We start from the raw sequence: 21,419 nt of genomic DNA on the forward strand, positions 1-21,419 counted from the left end.
GATCATTGGAAATTTGAAATTGTTCTCGGATATCAGACTTAAAGCCATGATCCAGCAAAAGGTACTTTGAGAATGTCTTCAACAGAACTATTCACGTCTTTAAAGCTGAGCACATGCTCTGCTGGACTGGGCCTAAAGTGCTGTTAATCTTCTCCACAGTGTTGATTAAAGCATTATAAACACGCAATAGGAATATCATTACTATTACTAGTGCAACTATTAACTGTCACATATTGTACACCTTGTATACAACTCCTTTGTCCAAAGATACCACATCATTCTATAAGCTGATTAGGAATCACTTCACCCACCACTTAAATGCAGCATTTCTTTGGAGTGTACAATAACGCTGCACAAGAATATGAAACAGAATGTGAAGATCACTTTATCCAGTTGAAACTACACAAGCAAAACTGGGTGGGCAGAATGTAATCTCCTGGTTGAAATTTAGCCAGATCACCTGGGCCAACACACCGCTGTTATAACTTGATTTTCTCATCAGTCCCAAATCCGCAACTCTGTTGATTTTAATGGAGATTTGTTTAATGTACTTGTCTGAGTTATATTTTCAGTACAAATGTCTAAGAGGCTTATTTGCTGATTTATTTTTAAAAAACTCAAACATTGGCAGATGGGGACTTGAAGGCAGGTGTAGTACCTGAAAATACTTTTATTTGAACTTGACTAGATTTCAACTTGCCCTTGTCCCTTTAAACAAACTCAGGCTCCATCGGAACAATGTGGCAGGCAAATTGCAACTGACCAGAAGTGGCGTGCAGACATTTAAACATAGGGACTTTTAGTAATAGTGGATCAAGGTTTCTCAAGGTACATCTGCACTACAATTAAAATCTCATGGCTGGTCCATCCCAGCTGACTTGGGTTCACAGGGCTGAAGTTAAGGGGCTTTTAATTGCAATGTAGACGTTCGGCCCAAGTTCTAGGACCCTGCAAGGTGGGAGGATCGTGGAGCTTGGGCTGCAGCCTGAGCCTGAATATCTACACCACAATTAAACAGCCCATTAGCCTCAGCCCCACGAGCCTGAGTCAGCTGGCAGGGGCCAGCCATGGGTGATTGAAGTGTAGACGTATCCTCAGACATCTAGGACTTTAGGGGCTGGATCCAACTCCTATTGAAGTCAATTGTAAGATTCTCATTGACTTAAAAGGGAGTTGGATCAAGCTCATATAGACCCATATCACTACAGGGAATGATACCCAGAAGCAAATAGCAAGCCTATGCCACACTGGGTATGTCTGCTCCGCAATCACAGAGGTGACTGCAGTGGCTGGCATACTCATGTTAGCTTGAATCTAGTTAGCATGGCTAAAAATAACAGTGAAGACACAGCAGGGCAGGCTTCAGCATGGGCTGTACAAGCATCTGGGGACATACTTGCATTGCCAGCCTGCACTGAAGCATCCTGCTACACCTTCGCTGCTCTTTTAGCTGTGCTAGTTAGATTAAAGCGAATGCACGTCTGCCAGCCTGGGCCGCGATCACACCTCTGATTGCAGTGCAGACATACTCACCCATGGAAATAATCTGCTCCCTCCAACCAATGCCACTATTCAGTTGGGGCCTCCACATTCAGCACCTGCTGCATCTTCAAAGATAGCCCCATCTAGGAATCCAAAAGGGAGGTCACGGGGCATGAATAATTACGGCAGGCTGTGCCTGCAAAACTAATGATAGAATTTGATCCCAAGTGCCTGGGAAATTACTTTTTTGTTTGTTTATCATAGATGCCAAGAAAGCATCTGCTATAAATGTCCAGCATGCAGTACACTCTCCAACACAGTTCCCACTTGAGAATGCCGAAGGAGATTTAAAAGGCAGAATTATCTATGTTACTCAGAGTGTATTTTTTATGATGCGTGTTAAAAATGTACAGTATTCTGGTTTAAATTAGTCAAAGATCATGCAAAATGAAACAGCTTTTCATGCTGCTGTCTGAAAAGATCTCTCAGCACAGTCCTTATTAGCTAAAAGTGTAACAAAAAGGATCCAGGTTTGACCTTCATTCAATGGGAAGATCTTCTAACTTCACTGCAGTAGCTTTTGCAGTGAATTTGCAACACACTACACTTCCAGAGCCTGCTGGGAGCTGAGTTCCTCCTGATGCCAGTGGGAGTGCAAGCAGTGGGAGCTGAGGGTCCTCAGGAACTTGCAGGAATGTATCCCATAGCAGAGCACAAATGCTCACAGTTTATGGGGACATAGGTATTTCATGCATCACAATTTAGTTGTTCTAAAACTGGGGCCATTACACACCTGAGATGTTTAGACACTAATATGTGATGTCTTAACATTTCAGTGAAATATTCCAGGCTACCACAGAGCTGGATTAAGGCAATCCAAGGTCCTAGCCACACCATCACATGGGGTCCCCATGGCTCTGCCTCTACCTGTAGTAAGTGCAGGCCCTGATAAAGGCCCAGTATGAGGCCTGAACTAAAGTAATGGTCAAGACTTTGCTAACATAAAGCAAAGTTAAGCTGTGAGCCAGAGGTAGGCCCTGCTCACAGAAGCTAGCAAGGAAAGGGCTGATGCTGCAAGAAGATACGTACCTAAAAGGTACTGAACATTCACATACTTGCACATCCCACACAGATAATAAAGAACAGGCTGGCCCATCCCAATGACAGGGGCAAAAGGGTAATATGATGGATAGAGTTGTTTTGATCGAACCAACATGTACAAGGTGAGAGGCGGCACCTTAATACGTAGAGAGGTTGAACCTTGCTACGTAGAGGGGTTGCACCTCAATACGTCAGGTGTGATGTGTAACTTGTTTGTATCTGTGTATAAGAATGCATCCCTGGGGCGGTGTCTTTGTCCGGCCGAGGGGGCAGTGGAAAGTCCCACCACTGACTGAGCCGGGTCCATTGCCAAGAGGCACTTTCTCGTAGCATGCCCTGAGTTAGGCTAAGAAACCTACAGGGAACTGCCATTGTGTCCGAGGTTGCAATAAACCTAGCCGACGTGGCTTTGCATCTTACTGGACTCTGTGGTTATTGGGGATTCTCGTCGGGTCTGCTGTGTCAGCTATCTGCACAGAGCTGGGGCAGCACACAGAGGGAACACACGCACGCAGCCGAGTGATATCAACATTGGAGAGAGCAGAGCACCACACCGGTAGCAACTCTGACAACACTACCCTGTGACCCGAGCCTCTCCCAGCAGAAACTCTTTCTTCAGGACCAACCAGGGTGCAACTGCTTCAGTGGGTGAACTGGGCCATCTGCGCTCTCCTCTTCCTGCCACGAACATAGACTCCTCTGCTAGATGGTGCTGGCAAGCCCCCCGTCCCCCCAGAAGAGTGAGTCTTGGAGTTAACACTGCACCGAGAGGGATGGGGCAGTTCAGAGCTCTTGTTTCAGGCTCCCTGCAATCTCAGACAGACAACACTGTGTTGGCTTTACTCAAGTCAGGTTTCCAAGCTTTTCTTCACAACCATCAGGACAAGAGACTTTTTAAAAAAAAAAATGAAGGCTCAGATTCTGATATAATCACATGACTCCAGATTGTGGGGCCCTAGGCCCAGACTTGTAGGTCCTAAGCCTGAATCAAGCCTTCGACTGCCAGTCTCGCTCCCTGACTGTTGTGTTCCAGTACACTGGGAGGTGAAATCAGTGCTTTGAGATATGCATAGATCTCATTCCTTCCTGTGTTGCCTCCGCTCTGCTTTTAAAGACTTTTCCATGACTAAGGTAAAGCAAGAACAATGTGGAGCTGTATAATGGATCTTACCTGGAGGTGAAATAACAGTGAAAACGAGGCACCAGTTTGAGCCTGAATTGGAGATTGCCAGATTCGTAAAGATAGCCCGTCCATCTCGAACCTCTACTCTGGTGTGCCCTGCACAGCAATACACAAGGACACTGGGAGTTAACAACCTTCTGCTGCACATCACCAAAAGCAAGCTCCCAGGTCTCAAAGAAAACTCAACAGGCCAGATCTTCAACCTTTGCAAATCTGCCCCGGCCGCTTCTACGACTTTAACAGCGCTACCCCAATATACACTAGCTGAGAGAGTGGCCCCATGATCTCTGACACGAGGAACAGGCCCACGCTGTAAATTTCAGAACCAGGTCTGAGTTGCCCCAGAGTTCAGAGCAGACCAGATCTAGGGTTATGGCTTAGCTCACTATCGAGATAGGGCTGACCTATGAAGCTCCATTTCAGGGAGACAGGAAGTATGGGCCATTGATTAAGGTGTGAGGCTGGGGCCAGGGAGACCTGAATTCAATGTCCTGTTTTACTGCAGACTTCCTGTGTGACCTTGGAAAAGTCACTTAGTTCCCCATCTATAAAATGGGGACAACCGCACTGCCCTGCTTTGCAAGAATGGTATAAAAATAAATCCACTAAAGACAATGAGGTACTTCGGTAGTGGGGGACAGATAAGTACCTCATTTTCCCAGAACTGGGGGCTGCTTGTCTGCAATGATTTGATTGGATCCAGCTCTAGTGTTAACAGATCTGAATCTGAGAAGAATGACGCCACGGGCACTGGAGTTCAGGGGATTTTTAGTGGGATGTTGATTGGTATCCAAGCCAAAGAGACAGCCTCCAAGAAGCAGTAACAGTTTATTGTTTTAACCCAGAGGTGGGCAAACTACAGCCTGTGGGCCACATCTGGCCTGCGGGACCGTCCTGCCTGGCCCCTGTGCTCCTGGCCTGGGAAGTAGCCCCCGGCCCCTCCCCCACTATTCCCTCTTCCCCGCAGCCTCAGCTTACTGCGCTGCCGGCGCAATGCTCTCGGCGGCGGGGCTGTGAGCTCCTGGGGCAGCGCAGCTGCAGAGCCTGGCCTGACCCGGTCTCTGTGCTGCATGGTGGCGGCGGTGGCGTGGCTCAGCTCCAACTGGGCGGCGTGGCTGTAGCGCCACCAGCGCTCCAGGCAGCGCGGTAAGGGGGCACAGAGCAGGGGGGGTTGGATAGAGGGCAGGGGAGCTCGGGGTGTTGGTCAGGGGGCAGGGGTATGGATAGGGGGCGGGGCGGTCAGGGGAGGAACAGAGGGTAGAATGGGGGCAGGGGTCCCAGTAGGGGGCAGTCAGGAAGGTGTGGGGGTTGGATGGGGTGGCAGGGGGCCTTCAGGGGACAGGGAGTGGGGTGTATGTGGATGGGATAGGGTCCCGGGGGGGCCATCAGGGAACGGGGGGGACAGGAGTCTGAGGGGGGCAGATAGGAGGTGGGGGCTGGGCCACGATGCCCTCCCCTAACTGGCCCTCCATACAATTTACGAAACCCGATGCGGCCCTCAGGCCAAAAAGTTTGCCCACTCCTGTTTTAATCCCTTTCTTGCTCCAGCCTCTCAGCTGTACCGGACAGATGGGGAAACTCTATAGGTCTGTTTTGCCCTACCTGCAGGGTAAGTGAGTGGTATACAACTCTCTTGAGTGGTACACAACTTTGAGTTAAGGGGGGGATTTCTGATGTGCAAAAAACCAACAGCGTAAGCTAATTCATTCATCCAGACAGCTGCAACAACCACTGGGGCAGAACATTCCTTTGATTTTCTGCAGTACATTTTGGCCAGAAAACTAGTTGCACATAACTAGTGTAGCATGGAAGACAGCCCTTTGCACACAGGTTATTAAACAGTCATCAGATGGCAGTGGCTTTTGATTATTCCAAGTACTGCCTTCCTTTCAAAAGCCTTGGAATGACTCAGGCCATGAAGTTTCAATGGGATGGTTGTCATATGATCAAATAAACAAGTGGATCTGTCTCAGCTAGAAACTTGTAAGACAAAAAAATCTCTGTGAAATGTTTTAAGATTAAACGCGAGGCCTTGATTCTCCTGAGGCCTTGCACCTTTCTTTGTCATTTACAACTATGCAATATGGGTGTCCAGTCTGACCCAGTAAGGTTTTACCCCAAAATTTGCATTCACTATTTTGATTTCTATCTCAGCGGGGTCATTTAAAAGATACCCTTGATACTGCAACAGGCTAGCTCCATTTTATTTTCAGAGTCTTTGAGTACCAGCCAAATCTTGGGCTATATGCAATGCTAGCCAAGTCTTGAGCTTCATGCAGGCTCCTGGAATGAAAGTGGCAGTGTTCTGGAAGATTGACAAACTTTCTAAATATTGCTTCAGGTGAGGGTTAGAAATCAGAATTTCCTTAGGATGCTCGACTCAGATCCGAGATCACAAATGAAAACCCACTTACTTGCTGAAAACCTACATGCAATAAGTCCTTTCTTTATGAAACAAAGTCATCACACCTATAATGCACTTGTATAACCATATGACAACACAATATACCAGGTGAAGGTGCCTTGTTTGTCTACTTCTGGACATTCTACTACTCTGGGGATGGGGACAGGGACAGATCTTTACAACCATCTCTTGGCAAGGCCGGCTCTACAGTTTTCACCGCCCCAAACAGCGCGCCGAATTGCTGCCACGGACGGCGGGGGCAGTCCGTGTGCCCTTAGGGTGGCAGGCGCGTTTCCGCGGTGGTGGCAATTCGGCAGCAGCTTCTATGTTTAGCTGAAGCCGCCGCAGACAGCTAAACATAGAAGCTGCTGCCGAATTGCCACCACTGCGGAAACGTGCCTGCCGTCCTAAGGGCACACGGACTGCCCACGCCGTCCGCAGCGGCAATTCGGCGCACTGCTTGGGGGCAAAACAACAGGGACTGCCGCCCCTTGCAGATTGCCGCTCCAAGCACCAGCTTCGAATGCTGGTGCCTGGAGCCGGCCCTGTCTCTTGGATTCACCTTCAACAGGAGAGTTCATGCACACCACAAATTCAAAGTATTGTTAACAGGATGCAGGAAGGTTTTAAATTATGGGCCAGATTAGATACCCTTTCTCCCACTTAGTCATTCATACTTCACAACACAAGTAGCCCAGCAGACTTCAATGGAATTATTCATGATGCAAAGTACTATTCAGCATGAACAAGGGATTCATAGTCTGGGCTTCAGCTAGTAAGAATCCTAATTCTAGTAATGTACACTTGTCAAGTATCAGGGGTCTCAGACTTAAGCATTTCAGGTACATAATGCAGGCAAAACCCAGCACCAGAGCTGCCCACCTCACTTAACAGGACTTCATTGTTAATGAATTGCCAATGTCCCAGCAGCAAAAAAGGTTATTGAAATGGTACAATCACTGGTGAGAAGATAAACTTGGCAAGGGTTGTTGAATAGTGAGGGTCTGATCCAGCTCAGGGAGGTGGCAGAATGTTGGGTGTGGAAAAAGAAGATGAAAAGCAGTGGGAGTGCTGGGCGATGGCTGCCTAGTAATCTTGGACAAGTCACTTCCCCTCTCGGTGGCTGTTTCCCCAGCTACCCCCTGTCTGTCCTGTTCACTTAGATTGCCGGCTTTATGCAGGAGGAACTGTCTCGTCATCTGTGTATGGCACAATGGAGCCCAGATCTCAGCTGAGGACTCTAGCTGACACTGTAATATAAATGCTAATAATTAGTCAATTAATCAGTGAATAGTCCCAATAATTTCAATAAGAATCTGGATCTTAACCTAGCAGTGTGGATTTCCCTCATTACCAGTGTCAGTTCTGGCTCTTCTATTTATCTAAATATTTATACGGCCCTCATGACCACACTATCTGCCTTGACTATCCATAGCGTTTTTGACTCTACCATTTAGCTCACTGTAATACCAGTTTTACAGAGGATCCTTTTAGCTGCATTCTAATGTTTTACAATTGCCATTCTGAGTCTATGATGAAGCCTAGAGTACTGTACTGTACTTTTCAACAGAGACTATCTCAGCTTTCGGGCACATATGCTTCAAATCTCAGAATATTATAGATATATATATATGGGAGTCTTCACAAAGATCTCTCAGGCAAGCTGGTATTTAACACAGAAGCAAGCTAATTTGGAGCTAAACTACTTTCCATGAGGCAGTTTGACTGCTGTCAGATGAAGCAGGCTCAATGCGCTAGACGGATACATTTCGATTAAATGCTGCTTTCATATGCTTCAAAAGACGAGCGCAATAAGGACGTTTGTCAAAGGAAAAACTGCAGCAAACTATTACATGCAGAACATCTGTACAGCACAATTCATTCTTTGCTGGAGTTTATTGACTATTAATTTGATGCATGTATCTTTTAAAGAATGTAAAGTGCATTTCTTTTCTGTGACTATTCTTTATTTGAGTCTTTTACTTCCATTTGTTTTTAATTTCTCTCTTTTTTTCCTTCATGATTTATTTAGTTTCAAGTTGCAAAATGGAGAGGGAAAAAAAGTTGTTCTTTCCAAACAAACTGCAGATTTTTATAAAGTTTATTCAAAAGTCATGTGAAAGAGAGAAGTGTGACACAGGGGATCTGAGGTTTTCACTTCTAGGTTGTTGGTTTCCATCCAGCCTATATCGGTAGTGACTGAAACTTGGTGTCATCTGGCGGTTGTTCTGTGGACAAGCGTCCACCTGACAAAACCAACCCCACCACTGACACTGCGGTTCATATCCTCAGCTGCTGTAAACAGCCATAACAACTTTGATTTCCATGGTGCTAAGCCAAACTGAGGAAATGGCCAGGCTTTTGACAGTCTCACCAGGTAGGCCAAGAAATTAATAGATTCATAGATTTTTTAAGGTCCAAATGGATCATTGCGATCATCCATTACCATTTTTGTATATAGCACAGGCCACAGAATTTCACCCAGTGATCCTAGCACCTAGCCCAATAATTGGTGGTTGAACTAGATCTTGGAAACTGCCTGCCCCCTACACTTTCCTGGAAATGGTCTTGCCAAGTCGAAGTTAAGGCACATTCAACCTGATTGTAAACCCAAAACCTTCCCATGGTAGGAACCCTGACTTTTCACGGGCGACGTTGCTGGTTTGCCTTTTGAACTTGAGCTGGAAAAAAGGCAGTTTCAGCCAAGCTGAACAGAAAAGTCAAAATGTTTTATTTTAACCAGACTCCTTTTTTTCTGACTTTTCCATTTGCTGAAATTGTGTGACAGATTTCATTTTTGACTCAGAAATGATTGTCTTTTCATTTTTTCAGAATGGTCAGAGAACCAAAAAAAAAAAAAAAAATCCATTTGCCCCGCTCTATTTTGAACCTCGCTTAGCTCAGGAAGTGAAGCTAGCATGGTCAATTTTATGCTGTGTTTATAAGCAGCTTCTCTTTCATGGTTTCATGTACCACACTGTGATGTCTGGTTCCCAACTCAGCACAGTACTTAAGCTGGGGCCTAAATGTGAGCATGTGAGTAGTGAACCTTAATAAGCTCAAAGGGAATAGTCACTTAAAGTTCAACACGTGCTTACGTATTTTGCTAAATCAGGGCCAGAAGGGGAATGTTTAAATCTCCCACTAAAACATTTCCTCATTGGAATATACTACATTAAAAACAAAAACAGGTAGATATTTCTATTTATATTAGGCCAAATACTCTGCTGGTATAAAATCAATGTAGCTTCACTGACTTCATGCCAACTAACACCAGCCTAGCACTGGGCTATATAGATTTATAATTCTCCATCCGTTCTCTTTTTTCCCCCCAGGAGCTATATTTTGGGTCTTCTCTACAGGACAGTGTCTCTAAGTTGACAGTGCATGGAAACACATTCTTAAGCCATTTTTCTCCTAACACCCATGTAAGCAGCCCATCACACTTCTTCAAACCCAGCCTTCAATTTTTAGCCCAATGATGAGCCTTCCAACTGAGTCTTTCTTCAAAAGAAACTCCTCAAATTATAACCACCACTTCTAGTGGATGCTTCCGCCATCGCATATCCAAAACATAGCCAAACCTTTCAACACAGCCTCCGAAGAGCTCTTGAGGCAGGCTGTCATGACCCATGGCTCTGAGGGCAGACCTAATGTCTCAACTCTCCGACCCTGCGAAGAAGAAAAGAAAGCAATAAAAGGTTTGTTCATTTTTTTCCCCAGAGAAATGGGAATCCTTTTATTTCTAAGGCAACGTTCATCTATTAATCCCTAGCAGCAAGAACTGCATGTATTTACATACTATGTGTTACAAATTGCATCATACAAAGCATTGTATTTACTACAGATGAGCCTAAATCTAGAGTTGCCAACTCTCACTGTTTTATTGTAAGTCTTGCATTATTTGGTGCTTCCCATAAAGCCTCAGTTTCTAAATGAATGTAATTAGAAGAAAATCTCAGCTTTAATTTTAAAAAAAGTATATTTCTAGCTTTCCTGGTTACAGGGAAAAAACTCAAAAATGTGAACCCTAAAGACTACGACACCATAAGGCAAATAAAAAGCACCCCAAATATTGTTTTTTAAAAGGTCATGTTTTTAAATCTAAGCTCATGATTTTGGGGAGCCCAACTCACGATTTTTGAATGCCTGGGAATGGCAATGCTGTAAACCACAGAGTCCAGTTCTGGATCCAAACACAAATTTCCCCCAGAACTGTTTGGATTTAGTATCACAGTTCAGGACACACCTGATCTGCAAAGTTCATATCCAGGTTTATGTAGATATTTGCCTATGATTTTCCCAAGTCAGGGTAAAAGGGACTGATTCATAGTAGAAGCTAATTGCAAAGTAGCAACAGGAGAACAGGGAGATGAGGGATCCCAGCTAACCCCAACATACAGTTCAGTGTTGCCAACTCTAGTGATTTTATCATGAGGCCCACAATATTTCATGTGGGGTTTTTTATGCCCCAGCTTGAGGGATCAAGAGATTGCATGAGCATCTCAGCTTCAAAAAAGGAATGTTTTAGTCCTCATAGTTGTGAAGAAAGGCTTGAAAACATCACCTGAATATACCCCAAAGAAAAAGAACCCAACATTTATTATTAAAAAATAAATCATGCATTTCTAAGCCAATCTGATGAGTTTTGAATGCTTGGGGTTGACAATACTGCACAGAATTAATAGAATCATACTCCTGTAGGGAGGCAAATCACTACCTGTTTATCCAAAAAAATAATTTGTGGCTGAACAGGAAGCTCTTGCTCCATTTCTCCATCAGAGGGCTGTACCAAGACAGAGATATTATAGGGCCTCACATACAGGCAACCTCCAGGAGTTATACTGCTTCCGTTTCTTCCTCATGCAAAGCAATGTGGGGAAAAAAATCAGCATATTATTAAGGATGATTTTAAAACACCTGATTCCAACCCCTGAGCAATTCCCTAGATACCCCCTCTAACTAGACATTGCTCTCCATTGGCAGAACGTTGTGCTGTTTTCAGTCCAGGTGGAATGCTCAGTGGTTCACATCAATTTGAATTAACATTGCTGGTAAGATGTAATAAGATACTGTATCAATTTCCCAATAAGTTTCTTTAATATTACAGTAGGACTTTGAGACTCCAGGTGAGAGCAGGGCCCCACTGTGCAAGGTACTGCATATACCCATAGTAAGAAACTGTCCCTACCCCAAAGAGATTACAATGTAAACAAAGGATTCCCAATGTATCATCCTTACTTTACAGATGGGGAACTGAGGCACACAAAAATTAATTGATTTGTCCCAGGTTCACGCAAAAGTGTGCAACTGAGGTAGGAATCAAACCCATAAGGCACTCAGCTGTGATTCAGGACCCCCGAGTTCTGTCCCAGTTCTACCACAGGCCTGCTGAGGGACTTGGGGCAAGTAACTTCATGTCTCTGTGCCACTGCTTTCCCTAGCAGTAAGATGGGGCTACTGACGCTGACCTCCTTTGTAGAGTGCATTGAGATCTAGGACTGAAAAGCTCTAGATATTATCTCCTGAGTCCCAGTCCACTGCCTTAACCATAAGACCATCCTTCCTGCACATTCAAAAACATGGATTCTACAAAAATCATCCTGCCTGGCAAGATGCATTCCACTGAATATCCCCGAGGTCTTCTAAAAAGACACTTGCCTTCTCCAGCATAAGGACAATATGTAAGGCTGCAGATCTGTATTGCGTTCCTTTATCCAGAGACAGGGTGGATGAGGTAAGATATTTTATGGACCGATTTCTGTTGGTGAAAGAGACAAGCTTACTAGCTTAGACAAAGTTCTTCTGTGTAAGCTTCTCTCTTTCACCAAGAAAAGTTGGTCCAATAAAATTTTTTACCTCATCCACCCTGTCTCTTTAATATCCTGGGTCCAACACGGCGACAACTAAACTGTACATTCCTTTCTCCAGTGATTTTGTGCTTCTGTCACTTGTATCAAGGTATGTTAATGTGCAGAGATACACCGACGCCTCTTTAAAAAGCCATTGGTATTCCAAGAGTGAAATTTAAATTCAAACATCCTGAGAGAAGGCTTTTGCAGCTGAATAAAGAAACAACACTTTATTCTGAGCCCATATCATTTCATTCCCTTCTCAATGCTTCATGTCATTTAGCATCTTCTTTTTACATACATATATACCTCTAATCTACCATTGCGGAGAAGGGAGGCGACTGGGGGGTTGACATTGTCTTGCAATGAAAGTAGGAAAGCTATTCATTCAACTCTCTCGTGTTTGCTTAAAGGTGGTTACAAACAAAAGATTTATTGAGGACCAATTCGCTTTGGTTTAACTCAATTTCTTCAGACTGTTTCTTTGCATTACAAAGCAGAGCTCCCCTGGGCAAACTGCACTGCAGCTTAATGCAAAGATTGGGCCTAGCCACAAAGCTACTAATAGTGGGCAAAGTTTTCAGAGGCAGTGGCAAGTGGTAGCCTAATGCATCGGGCCTCAGAGACCTGGATGCTATTCTTGGCACTGACCTGCTGTATAATCTTGGGCAAATCATCCTCTGTGCCTCCATTTCCCTTCCAACCCTTTATCGGTTTTTCTTGGACGTTCTGTGTGGCAGGGACCATCTCTAACTATGTGTATATACAATGCCTTGCACAATGGGGTCCCGATCTCAGTTGGGGCATCTAGACACTACTATAATGGATCATAATTACGATTTTGGTGGCCCACACTGAGATACTTCACAGGGGACTGATTTTCAGAGGGTGGGTGCTCAGCACATTCTGAAACCAGGCCCCTTTAATAAGCCCCCAAGCTGGGTAGCCAGCAATTGACAAGCTACTCGTAAACACTAGTGACTTTTAGAACTGGGTGAGGGGCAGGGTGGTGTCTAGAGGACAGCATACTGGTTGGAGAGTCAGGACAAGTGATGGCAAAGCTTTTCTAGTTTCAAGGAACAGCCTCCCAAAACGTAGTGTTGGGAAGCAGCCTTTGACACTTCCTGATGGCAGTAACGTTCCTTCTGTAGATTCATTATTAGGAAAAAAAAATCACCCATAGCTGTTTTAAAAAAATATGGGTGGGTGATTAGGACCCAAACAACTCAGCAGAGATTGACATTTATATGCAGTGTGCCCAACCCTGTTTCTTGCTGGGCTGGGGCCCTGAGTATGTGGCACAATGAATTTACATTCCTGGGAGGGAATGTCAGTATCTAGGACAGGAGGACAGCAGCCTGCCGACCTGTGCCAGAAGGAAAATAGGCTCACCAGCCATTCCTCTGCATCCCTTCCTCATGGGGGAAGAGGCTAGCCTGCTGCTCCATACAAACTCCTACCAGCGGTGGAGAGGGCAAAGCTGCCTCTCCCCCCAGTCTGATCAGTGCTAAGGTTTCCGGTCACTCCCGTGAAGCCCAGTGCTGGCAGGGAAGCGGGCTGGTTTGGCATTCCCTGCTGACAAGGCTCAACCGGAAAGCAGGTTAACCTGTCAGTCCCCTGAAGATCTCCATGGGGTGCATGGGTAAGATGGCTCTGCCCATGAAGTCCTGGCCAGTGGAGAAGCCCATGCCAGATTCTGAAAGATATTACTCCACAGGGAGTGGTAGCACAGAACGTACTGAGGCCCGTCGGAGAGCAGATGTCTCTTACGCAGGAGTAGCGAACTTGTGTAGCAGAAGGAAACTGGACCAAGCGGGGCACCTAGAAGGAGGCATCATAAGAACTGAGATGGTAAAGGGAGAAACTGGGCTGCACTGGCAGAAGGAAATTAAGATATTCTCGTAGTCACTGATCCGGCACCACTGAAGTTAAAATGAGTTTGCAATTGACTTCAAGGGGGAAAAGACCTGATCCAAAGCTTACTGAAATCAATGGGCATTTTTCAATGGACTACGATGGGCTTTGGATCAGGCCCAGGGGCAGGGAAGGCAGGAGAGGAAATTAAGAAGCATTCAGAAGTAACAGAGGAGATGGGGAAGCATTTGAGAGATCAGTGATTTGTGGGGTGCAGTACATGTGGAACCCTAGTGTTTTCTATTGGGAGTGAAACAACTGCTGGTGTGGGGAAAGGACATGGATGGGGAAGGAGGTGCATAATTAGAGTTGCCAATTTTGGTTGGATGTATTCCTGGAGGTCTCATCATATGACATACGATTAATCTTTAATTCCTGGAAGCTCCAGGACAATCTTGGAGGGTTGGCAACCCTATGCATAACAAAGGCAGGAGGAAACATGCAGACTACTGATTACTCCTGATTCAGAGTCACATAATATGGCTCATATCATTCAGCAACAATGACGGGACAGTGGTCGTGTGGGCTCTCAGAGCAGTGTGGGAGCAAGATAGGACCCCTCCCTAGTACACGGGTGCAGCCCATCAAGACAATGAAAAAAACAACCTTCCTAGCCTAACACACATACAGCACAAAGCTGAAGAAAGAAATTCAGCTTGGAAGCAGGCTTCAGCTTTAAGCTTCTTTGGTTTTGTTGGCAACAAAGCAAAAGAGGTCTTTAAAAATAACATCAATAATGTCCCTTTACAAAGGCTGGGCAGTTGATTGGAGTGTGGTGTAGTGGTCTGAACGTGACCCTGGAAGCCAGGTATTCTGACTTGCCTCCCTCTTTGACTTAGGGCAAGTCACTTAGGCCAGACTTCTAAAACTTGAGCACTTCGATCCATACGCTAATTCTGCAGGGAGCACACGCTGACAGTGAGCTTTGAAAGAAGCCATGTGTCCCGTGCCCTGGAGGTTAGCATCTCTGAGGGCAGGGAGCTAAGCAGAGGAGATATAATAGTTCAGGGGACTAAAGAGGAGGGACAGGATGACAGTGTGAATTGCGATAAACAAACAAGTGACTCCATTATCCTTTCTGAACCAAACTGGACTAGAAAAAGCAACTCCAATGACTAATTGTTTTGGGTTTCTCTTCTTCAAAAGCAATGGAAACCTTCTGTTAAAAACTGGGCATTTGGGGGCAATCCAGTGTATTAGAAAGGATTGGGCAAGGGAGACAGATTCAAGAACATGGATTAACTTGTGGTTCCCTGCCTTTTCAGGCAATTTATTGTTCTACAAATAAATATAAAATAGCCCCTAAAGACCCCAATTAACATCTCTGCCCTATCGTGCTGGGTGTTGTACATACACATTGTCAGAGACAATCCAAGCCTATGATCTAAACAGATGAAGGAAGTATATTACCCTTATTTTACAACTAGAGCAAGGTCACATACATAAGAAGCCTGTTTCAGAGCCAGTGTCTGAAACCCCAGACCATAAGGCCAGCCTTCCCCTCTTGTCCAAGTGTTCCCAGTTGACCATCATGAGCCCCTAGCTGTACCGAGGACTGGAAGAGCGCAGCTCCCCATCGCAGCTGAACATATGCAAACCTGAGTGGTAAGCAGACAGCAGCAGTGCTGCAGGACTCAGCAGAGTGGCTCATTATGGTGGAGTTAGAAGTTTTTCAGTGCCATGTGTTCTGTAGCAAAAAGAGCACTGCTTTTTTTAAAACAGGCACTCAGTGTTACTCAGTGGCATGCACCCTGCAGAGCAGGTAGGAGCTGAATGTTTCAAAACTGTAGGGAGCGGAGTTTAGAGTATCAGTAACAAACATCCTGAAAGCTCCCTGGTCACATCCATTATTAACTGGGAACCAGCAGAAGTACCTGTACTCATCATGCTGCCTACTAGTGGCTAGGAACTAAGCCAAGCTTCTTCCCTAACACACTCCTCAAGTTTACTGTTGGAGGAACATCTTTTATTAAATGTAAACAGTCTCCCGCCGAAGGTCAGAGTCTTGCTGCTGCCGCGTATCCCAAGGTAATACCACTTTAAGCTCCATATAAACTCTTAAACAGTTTCTATCCTAAAACCAGACCGTAGGTGGTACAGTTTTTTACGATATGTTATAATAGTGCAATAAATCTGTTAGCTTAAAATCGAATCTCCGTGGCCTTTTAGAGAAATCATCATTAAATGCAAGGCCCTGTTAATGATGCCATCCCCGTGAAATTGTTTAATCTGCTAGGGGGGTGAAAGGTCACCAAATGAATTTTTTATAATACATCAACTTGACACGCAATAGGGAAAACTGTAATAGATAAAAGCTAAGGAAAAGGGCACTGTCTTCTTCTGATAGGTCAATAGCAGCCAAGAGAGTCACTCATCCACTTTTCCTTCACTACTGTGCGCCTTTTCCATTTAATATGGACACCCAATTAATACCTCAGCACCATAGACAACCTCATTTTAGGTGAATTATAGCAATTTCTTCCCCCTTCTCCGAAATGAAAGTGATCACAATACATCATAGCATTGTGCGAATTAACGTTAATTGATTCGCGTTACCAAGCATTGATGGGCCACTTCTATAACCTGGGCCTTATTGGGAGCTGGAAGGGATGGAGGGAAGATTAGATTGCACCGTCCGTTGCTTTGACGACGGCAGTCACCTGATGTCTTGTTAGACAGTTGTAAGGTTCTATTGCAGGCCCCAGTGGGGTCGTCAGTAAACTGGAGTGATGTCCAAACATCATTACACGCTGCTCCGATATTAAAGCAAAGGGATTAGCACCTTATTGCAAGCAACCTGGATTTGTCATTGTGCTGTCGTTATCCAATTTCCAGCTGATAATGTGACTGTGGCCTGCAGGCGTGAAGTCCTACAGCCAAGCTAGGGCATACAGAAAAGGAACCCAAGTGCCCAGCACCCAAAAACATTTAACCCCTGACTCGCCAGCTTTCTACAAACGAGGCATGTGGGGGAAACAAAATTAATGGTGCATTAAGCAATGCTCAAAACAAACTGAAATGGGGAAGCTACACTATTTACGGCCTGAATCTTCCCTCACTCACACCGATTTGACTAGTCTCACTCCATGGAAATGAACGGTTCAAAATGGGAGCAACTCCAATGTAAAGGAGGAGAAAATCGGCCCCTCTGAGCTGAGACTGTCATGATGTCCCCACTTAGCTCGGCTGTATGCAGGTGGGGACTGCAGCACAGGGAGATCATTGTACAAGTAGCCATGAGAATCAGCAGTGACACTCCCTTCATTGCCAAAAGCTACAACATCTCCCATTCCTTGTTAAAGGGGTGTGCAGCTTATGTAAAATAGGTGATAGAAGAAGACCGATCGATCGCCTTTCAGCTATATTAGAGAAGTGACGTGGTTTTAATCACCCGTGGTTTAATCCCTGAGCACGAGTGGAATTCAGAACTCCTAAAGGAGTTGCTCCTTGCTTCTCAGGATCAGGCCTATTCACTTTAAAATGAGAGTTAGTAACAGACACCCCCCCCCCAACTCTCCCCCTGTTTGAGTTGCTGTACTGGTGTCATCAACTATCAGACTGCAGCTTGATTTACCTCATATCCCCCCAATGGAGCTATAATCCCAATTTTTCCCATACAGATCAGCCTGGTGTTATCTGTGAGATGAAACTGACCCTCCCTCTCCTAGCTCCTGCCCATCCACTCCACCCCTCCCCCTTACCTTCTCCTCCTCCGCTTGCTCTGCTGCCACCCCTTCTGTTCCAGCTCTCTTATTCCCTTCTCTCCCTTTCTTTCCCCTTCCCACCCTCACCCTAGCAGCTGAACTGGAATCAGCTGGCTCCTGGAGAGCTATTGCCTTAGCAGCTGCTGTTTCAGCAGCAGTTGCAGCAGGGGTAGGACTTTAATTCTCATCACCTGACTCCTGTAATTCACAGGTGTCACCCTGGAGTGTGATCAGTGCATTTCCATAGCTGCCAGGCATGGTATGACACTCTGAGTAAGGAGGGCTTTTTAGATAGGTTTACTATGTACAGTAGATATTAAACAGAGGGTAGCTTCAAATAAGGCTCAGTTTGAAGATGGCTCAGGGGATTGGTAATGGGCAAAAAAGCCTTTAACTCCTAAGTCACTGGAATGAATCCAGGAACGGTGGGAGGGAAAACTACAGAATAGAGATAATGGGACTTCAAGAAGGCAGACTTAAGCAAACTCAGAGCATTGGTAGGCAAGATCCCATGGGAAGCAAGTCTAGGGGGGGAAAACGAGTTCAGGAGAGTTTGTAGTGTTTTAAAGAGACATTATTAAGGGCACATGAGCAACCTATCCCAATGCATAGAAAGATAGGAAGTATGGTAAGAGACCATGGCTTAACCAGGAGAACTTCAACTACCTGAAACTCAAAAACAAGTCATACAAAGAGTGGGAACGAGGTCAAATTATGAAGGATGAATGAAAAATAAAAACAAAAAATAATCCCCACAAGCATGTAGAGACATAATTAGAAAGGCCTAGGCACAAAATGAGATTAAACCAGCAAGGGGCCTAAAGGGTACCAAGGAAACAGCAATGAAACAGCCCTGCAGCCTGAGCCTCTTGAGCACGAGTCAGCTGGCCCAGTCCAGCCATGGGTTTTTCTGTGCTGTGTAGACATACACTTAGTGAACTCCTGGAGAACTGAAGAGCTCCCAGAGGACTGGACAAGGGCAAGCATAGCACCTATCTATACAAAGGAGAATAAGGACAACCCATGGAATTACAGACCAGTCAAATTAACATTGGTATCCGGAAATATAATGGAGCAAATAATCAAACAATCAATTTGTAAGCACCTAGAAGATAAGAAGAAACAGTCAACATGGATTTGTCAAGAACAAATCATGTCAAACCAACCTAAGATCTTTCTTTGACAGGATAACAAGCTTGTGGATAGGGGAGAAGCAATAGCCATGATATAGCTCGACTTTAGTAAGATGCTGTGTCACATGACCTTCTCGTAAGCAAACTAGGGAAATATAGCCTAGATGAACCTACCAGAAGGAGGGTGAAAAGGGGTTGGAAAACCATACCCAGAGGGTAGTTATCAATGGTTCACAGTCAAGCTGGAAGGACATATTGCAGGAGTCGGCAACCTTCAGCACGCAGCCAGTCAGGGTAATCTGTTGGCGGGCTGCAAGACATTTTGTTTACGTTGACTCTTCGCAGGCACGGCCCCCCCCCCGCAACTCCCAGTGGCCACGGTTCACCATTCCTGAAGCTCCCATTGGCTTCCCGCAGGTCCTATTGCTGGGAACAGTGAACCAGAGCCATTGGGAGCTGCGGGGGGCCATGCCTGTGGAAAGTCAACTAAACAAAATGTCTCATGGCCCACCAGTGGATTACCTTGATGGGCTGCTTGCCCAAGATTGCCAACCCCATGCATATTGAGTGGGGGCCCGCAGGGGATTGTCGTGGGTCTGGTTCTTTTTAATAGCTTTAGATATGATCTGAGTAGTGGCATAAAGAGTACACTTACAAAGTTTGTGGAAGATACCAAGTTGGGAGGGGTTGCAAGCACTTTGGAGGACAGGATTAGAATTCAAAATGATCTGGACAAACTGGAGAAATAGGATGAAATTCAGTAGGGCAAATGCAAAGTACTCCACTTCGGAAGGAATAATAAATTACACAAATACAAAATGGGAAATAAGTGCCTAGAAAGGAGTACTGCAGAAAAGGATCTGGGGCTTATAGTGGATCACAAACTATGAGTCAACAATGTAATACTGTCACCAAAAAAGTGAACATAATTCTAGGATATTTTAGCAGGAATGCTGTAATCGAGACATGAGAGGTACCGCAATTCTTCTAACTCTACTCAGCACTGATAAGGCCTGAACAGTGTGTCCATTTCTGGGCATCACACTTCAGGCAGGATGTGGACACACTGGAGAAAATTCAAATAAGTGCAACAAAAATGATTAAACATGACGTAGAAAGAAAGATTTTTAAAAATGGGGTTGTTTAGTCTGGAGAAAGAAGACTGAGAGGGGGCATGATAACAATCTTTAGTTACCTTAAAAGTTGTTATAAAGAGGAAAGTGATAAATTCTTCTTATTATCCACATGGAGAGGACAAGCAGTACCAGGCTTAAATTGCAGCAAGGGAGATTTAGGTTAGACATCAGGAAAAACATTCCAACTGTAAGGGGAGTTGAGTGCTAGAACAAATTACCTCAGGAGATTGTGGAATCTCCTCACTGGACGTTTTTAAGAACAGGTTAGACAAACACCCGTCAGGGATGATCTAAATCGAGATAATATGTAGTCCTGCCCCAGTGCAGGGGACTGGACTAGATGACCTATTGAAGTCCCTTCCAGTCCTACATTTCTATTATTCTGATTCTAGCCCAGGTTAGCAGTGGCTAACAATTGTTGTCAGCGGCTAACAATTGTTGTCAGCTGATGGTTGTTCTGTGATTATATGAAACTGAGTCAATGCAGTGGGGGAGGTTTAGGTTGGATATTAGGAAAAAACTTTTTCACTAGGAGGGTGGTGAAGCACTCGAATGGGTTACCTAGGGGGAGGGGGGTGGAATCTCCATCCTTAGAGGTTTTTAAGGTCAGGCTTGACAAAGCCCTGGCTGGGATGATTTAGTTGGGGTTGGTTCTGCTTTGAAGAGGGGTTTGGACTAGATACCTCCTGAGGTCCCTTCCAACCCTGAAACTCTATGATTCTATGAATGTTTTAAAGACGTTATTTTACACAGAAGTTTGGAAACTTATAAGACAAGTATGTTTTCCTTCAAGGAACAAAGGCCTGAAAGGTATTTAGGTGACCCAATAATATCAATAGAAGTTAGGCACCTAAATACCTCGGAAGACCTGATCTAAAGTAAAGGAAGGAGCAAATCATTTTGGGCAGGATTTTCCAAGGCATCTAAATCCCACCAAAATTCATAATTATAATTATTCTTCATTATCTTTATTTTAGTAGTGCTCAGACACCCCAGCCATAGGTCCGAGCCCCATTGAGGTAGGTGCTGTACATACACATAGGAGGAAAAAGTCCCTGCCACAGAGAGGTTACAGGCTAAATCAAAATTCAGTGTGAGTTGGACACCTAATTCTCAAAGGCTCCTCTGAGAAGCCCAGCCTCTCATCCTGAACACTTCAGTGCTCAGCAACACCAGGTGTCTGTGAAATGTGCTCCTTTGATGCTAACTGAGGAGTCCCAACATTTCCTTTCACTGGGTGGATCATTCCTAGAGAACAGCTGCCAGCTGAGCAACCAAGAAAAAGGGAGAAGTTTTCTTCTGCCCAGGTCAATTTCCATTTTTAATTGACTTTGAAAACGCAGCTAGCTCCAGTGGCCATGTGTACCAGTAAAGCCAGAAGGACTGAGTACAAACAGGACAACTGGATCTCATCTGTATGACCCAAAGAACCCCTCAGTGACAACTGGAAAGGGTTTACTGTTCTGTAACAGCAACTCCTGACAAGCCTGACAAACTCATTACACCTAGC

The 21,419-nt window shown here is 45.0% G+C and overlaps 1 protein-coding gene across 1 annotated transcript in view; it reads right to left on the minus strand.

The window, feature by feature from the left end:
• The window catches only part of PKHD1 (PKHD1 ciliary IPT domain containing fibrocystin/polyductin), a 306,693-nt gene that overhangs the window by 11,271 nt on the left and 274,003 nt on the right, over positions 1–21,419 (minus strand). The window contains exons 41-43 of the mRNA XM_039532757.1: positions 10,891–11,026; positions 9,755–9,842; positions 3,755–3,862 (exon numbers count right to left, since the gene is read on the minus strand). Coding sequence (XP_039388691.1) covers positions 3,755–3,862; positions 9,755–9,842; positions 10,891–11,026 — 332 coding nt within the window. The remainder of the gene's footprint in view (positions 1–3,754; positions 3,863–9,754; positions 9,843–10,890; positions 11,027–21,419) is intronic.

The sequence above is a fragment of the Mauremys reevesii genome, linkage group 3 (genome assembly GCF_016161935.1).
Source record: "Mauremys reevesii isolate NIE-2019 linkage group 3, ASM1616193v1, whole genome shotgun sequence".
In the NCBI taxonomy this organism is placed as follows: Eukaryota; Metazoa; Chordata; order Testudines; family Geoemydidae; genus Mauremys; species Mauremys reevesii.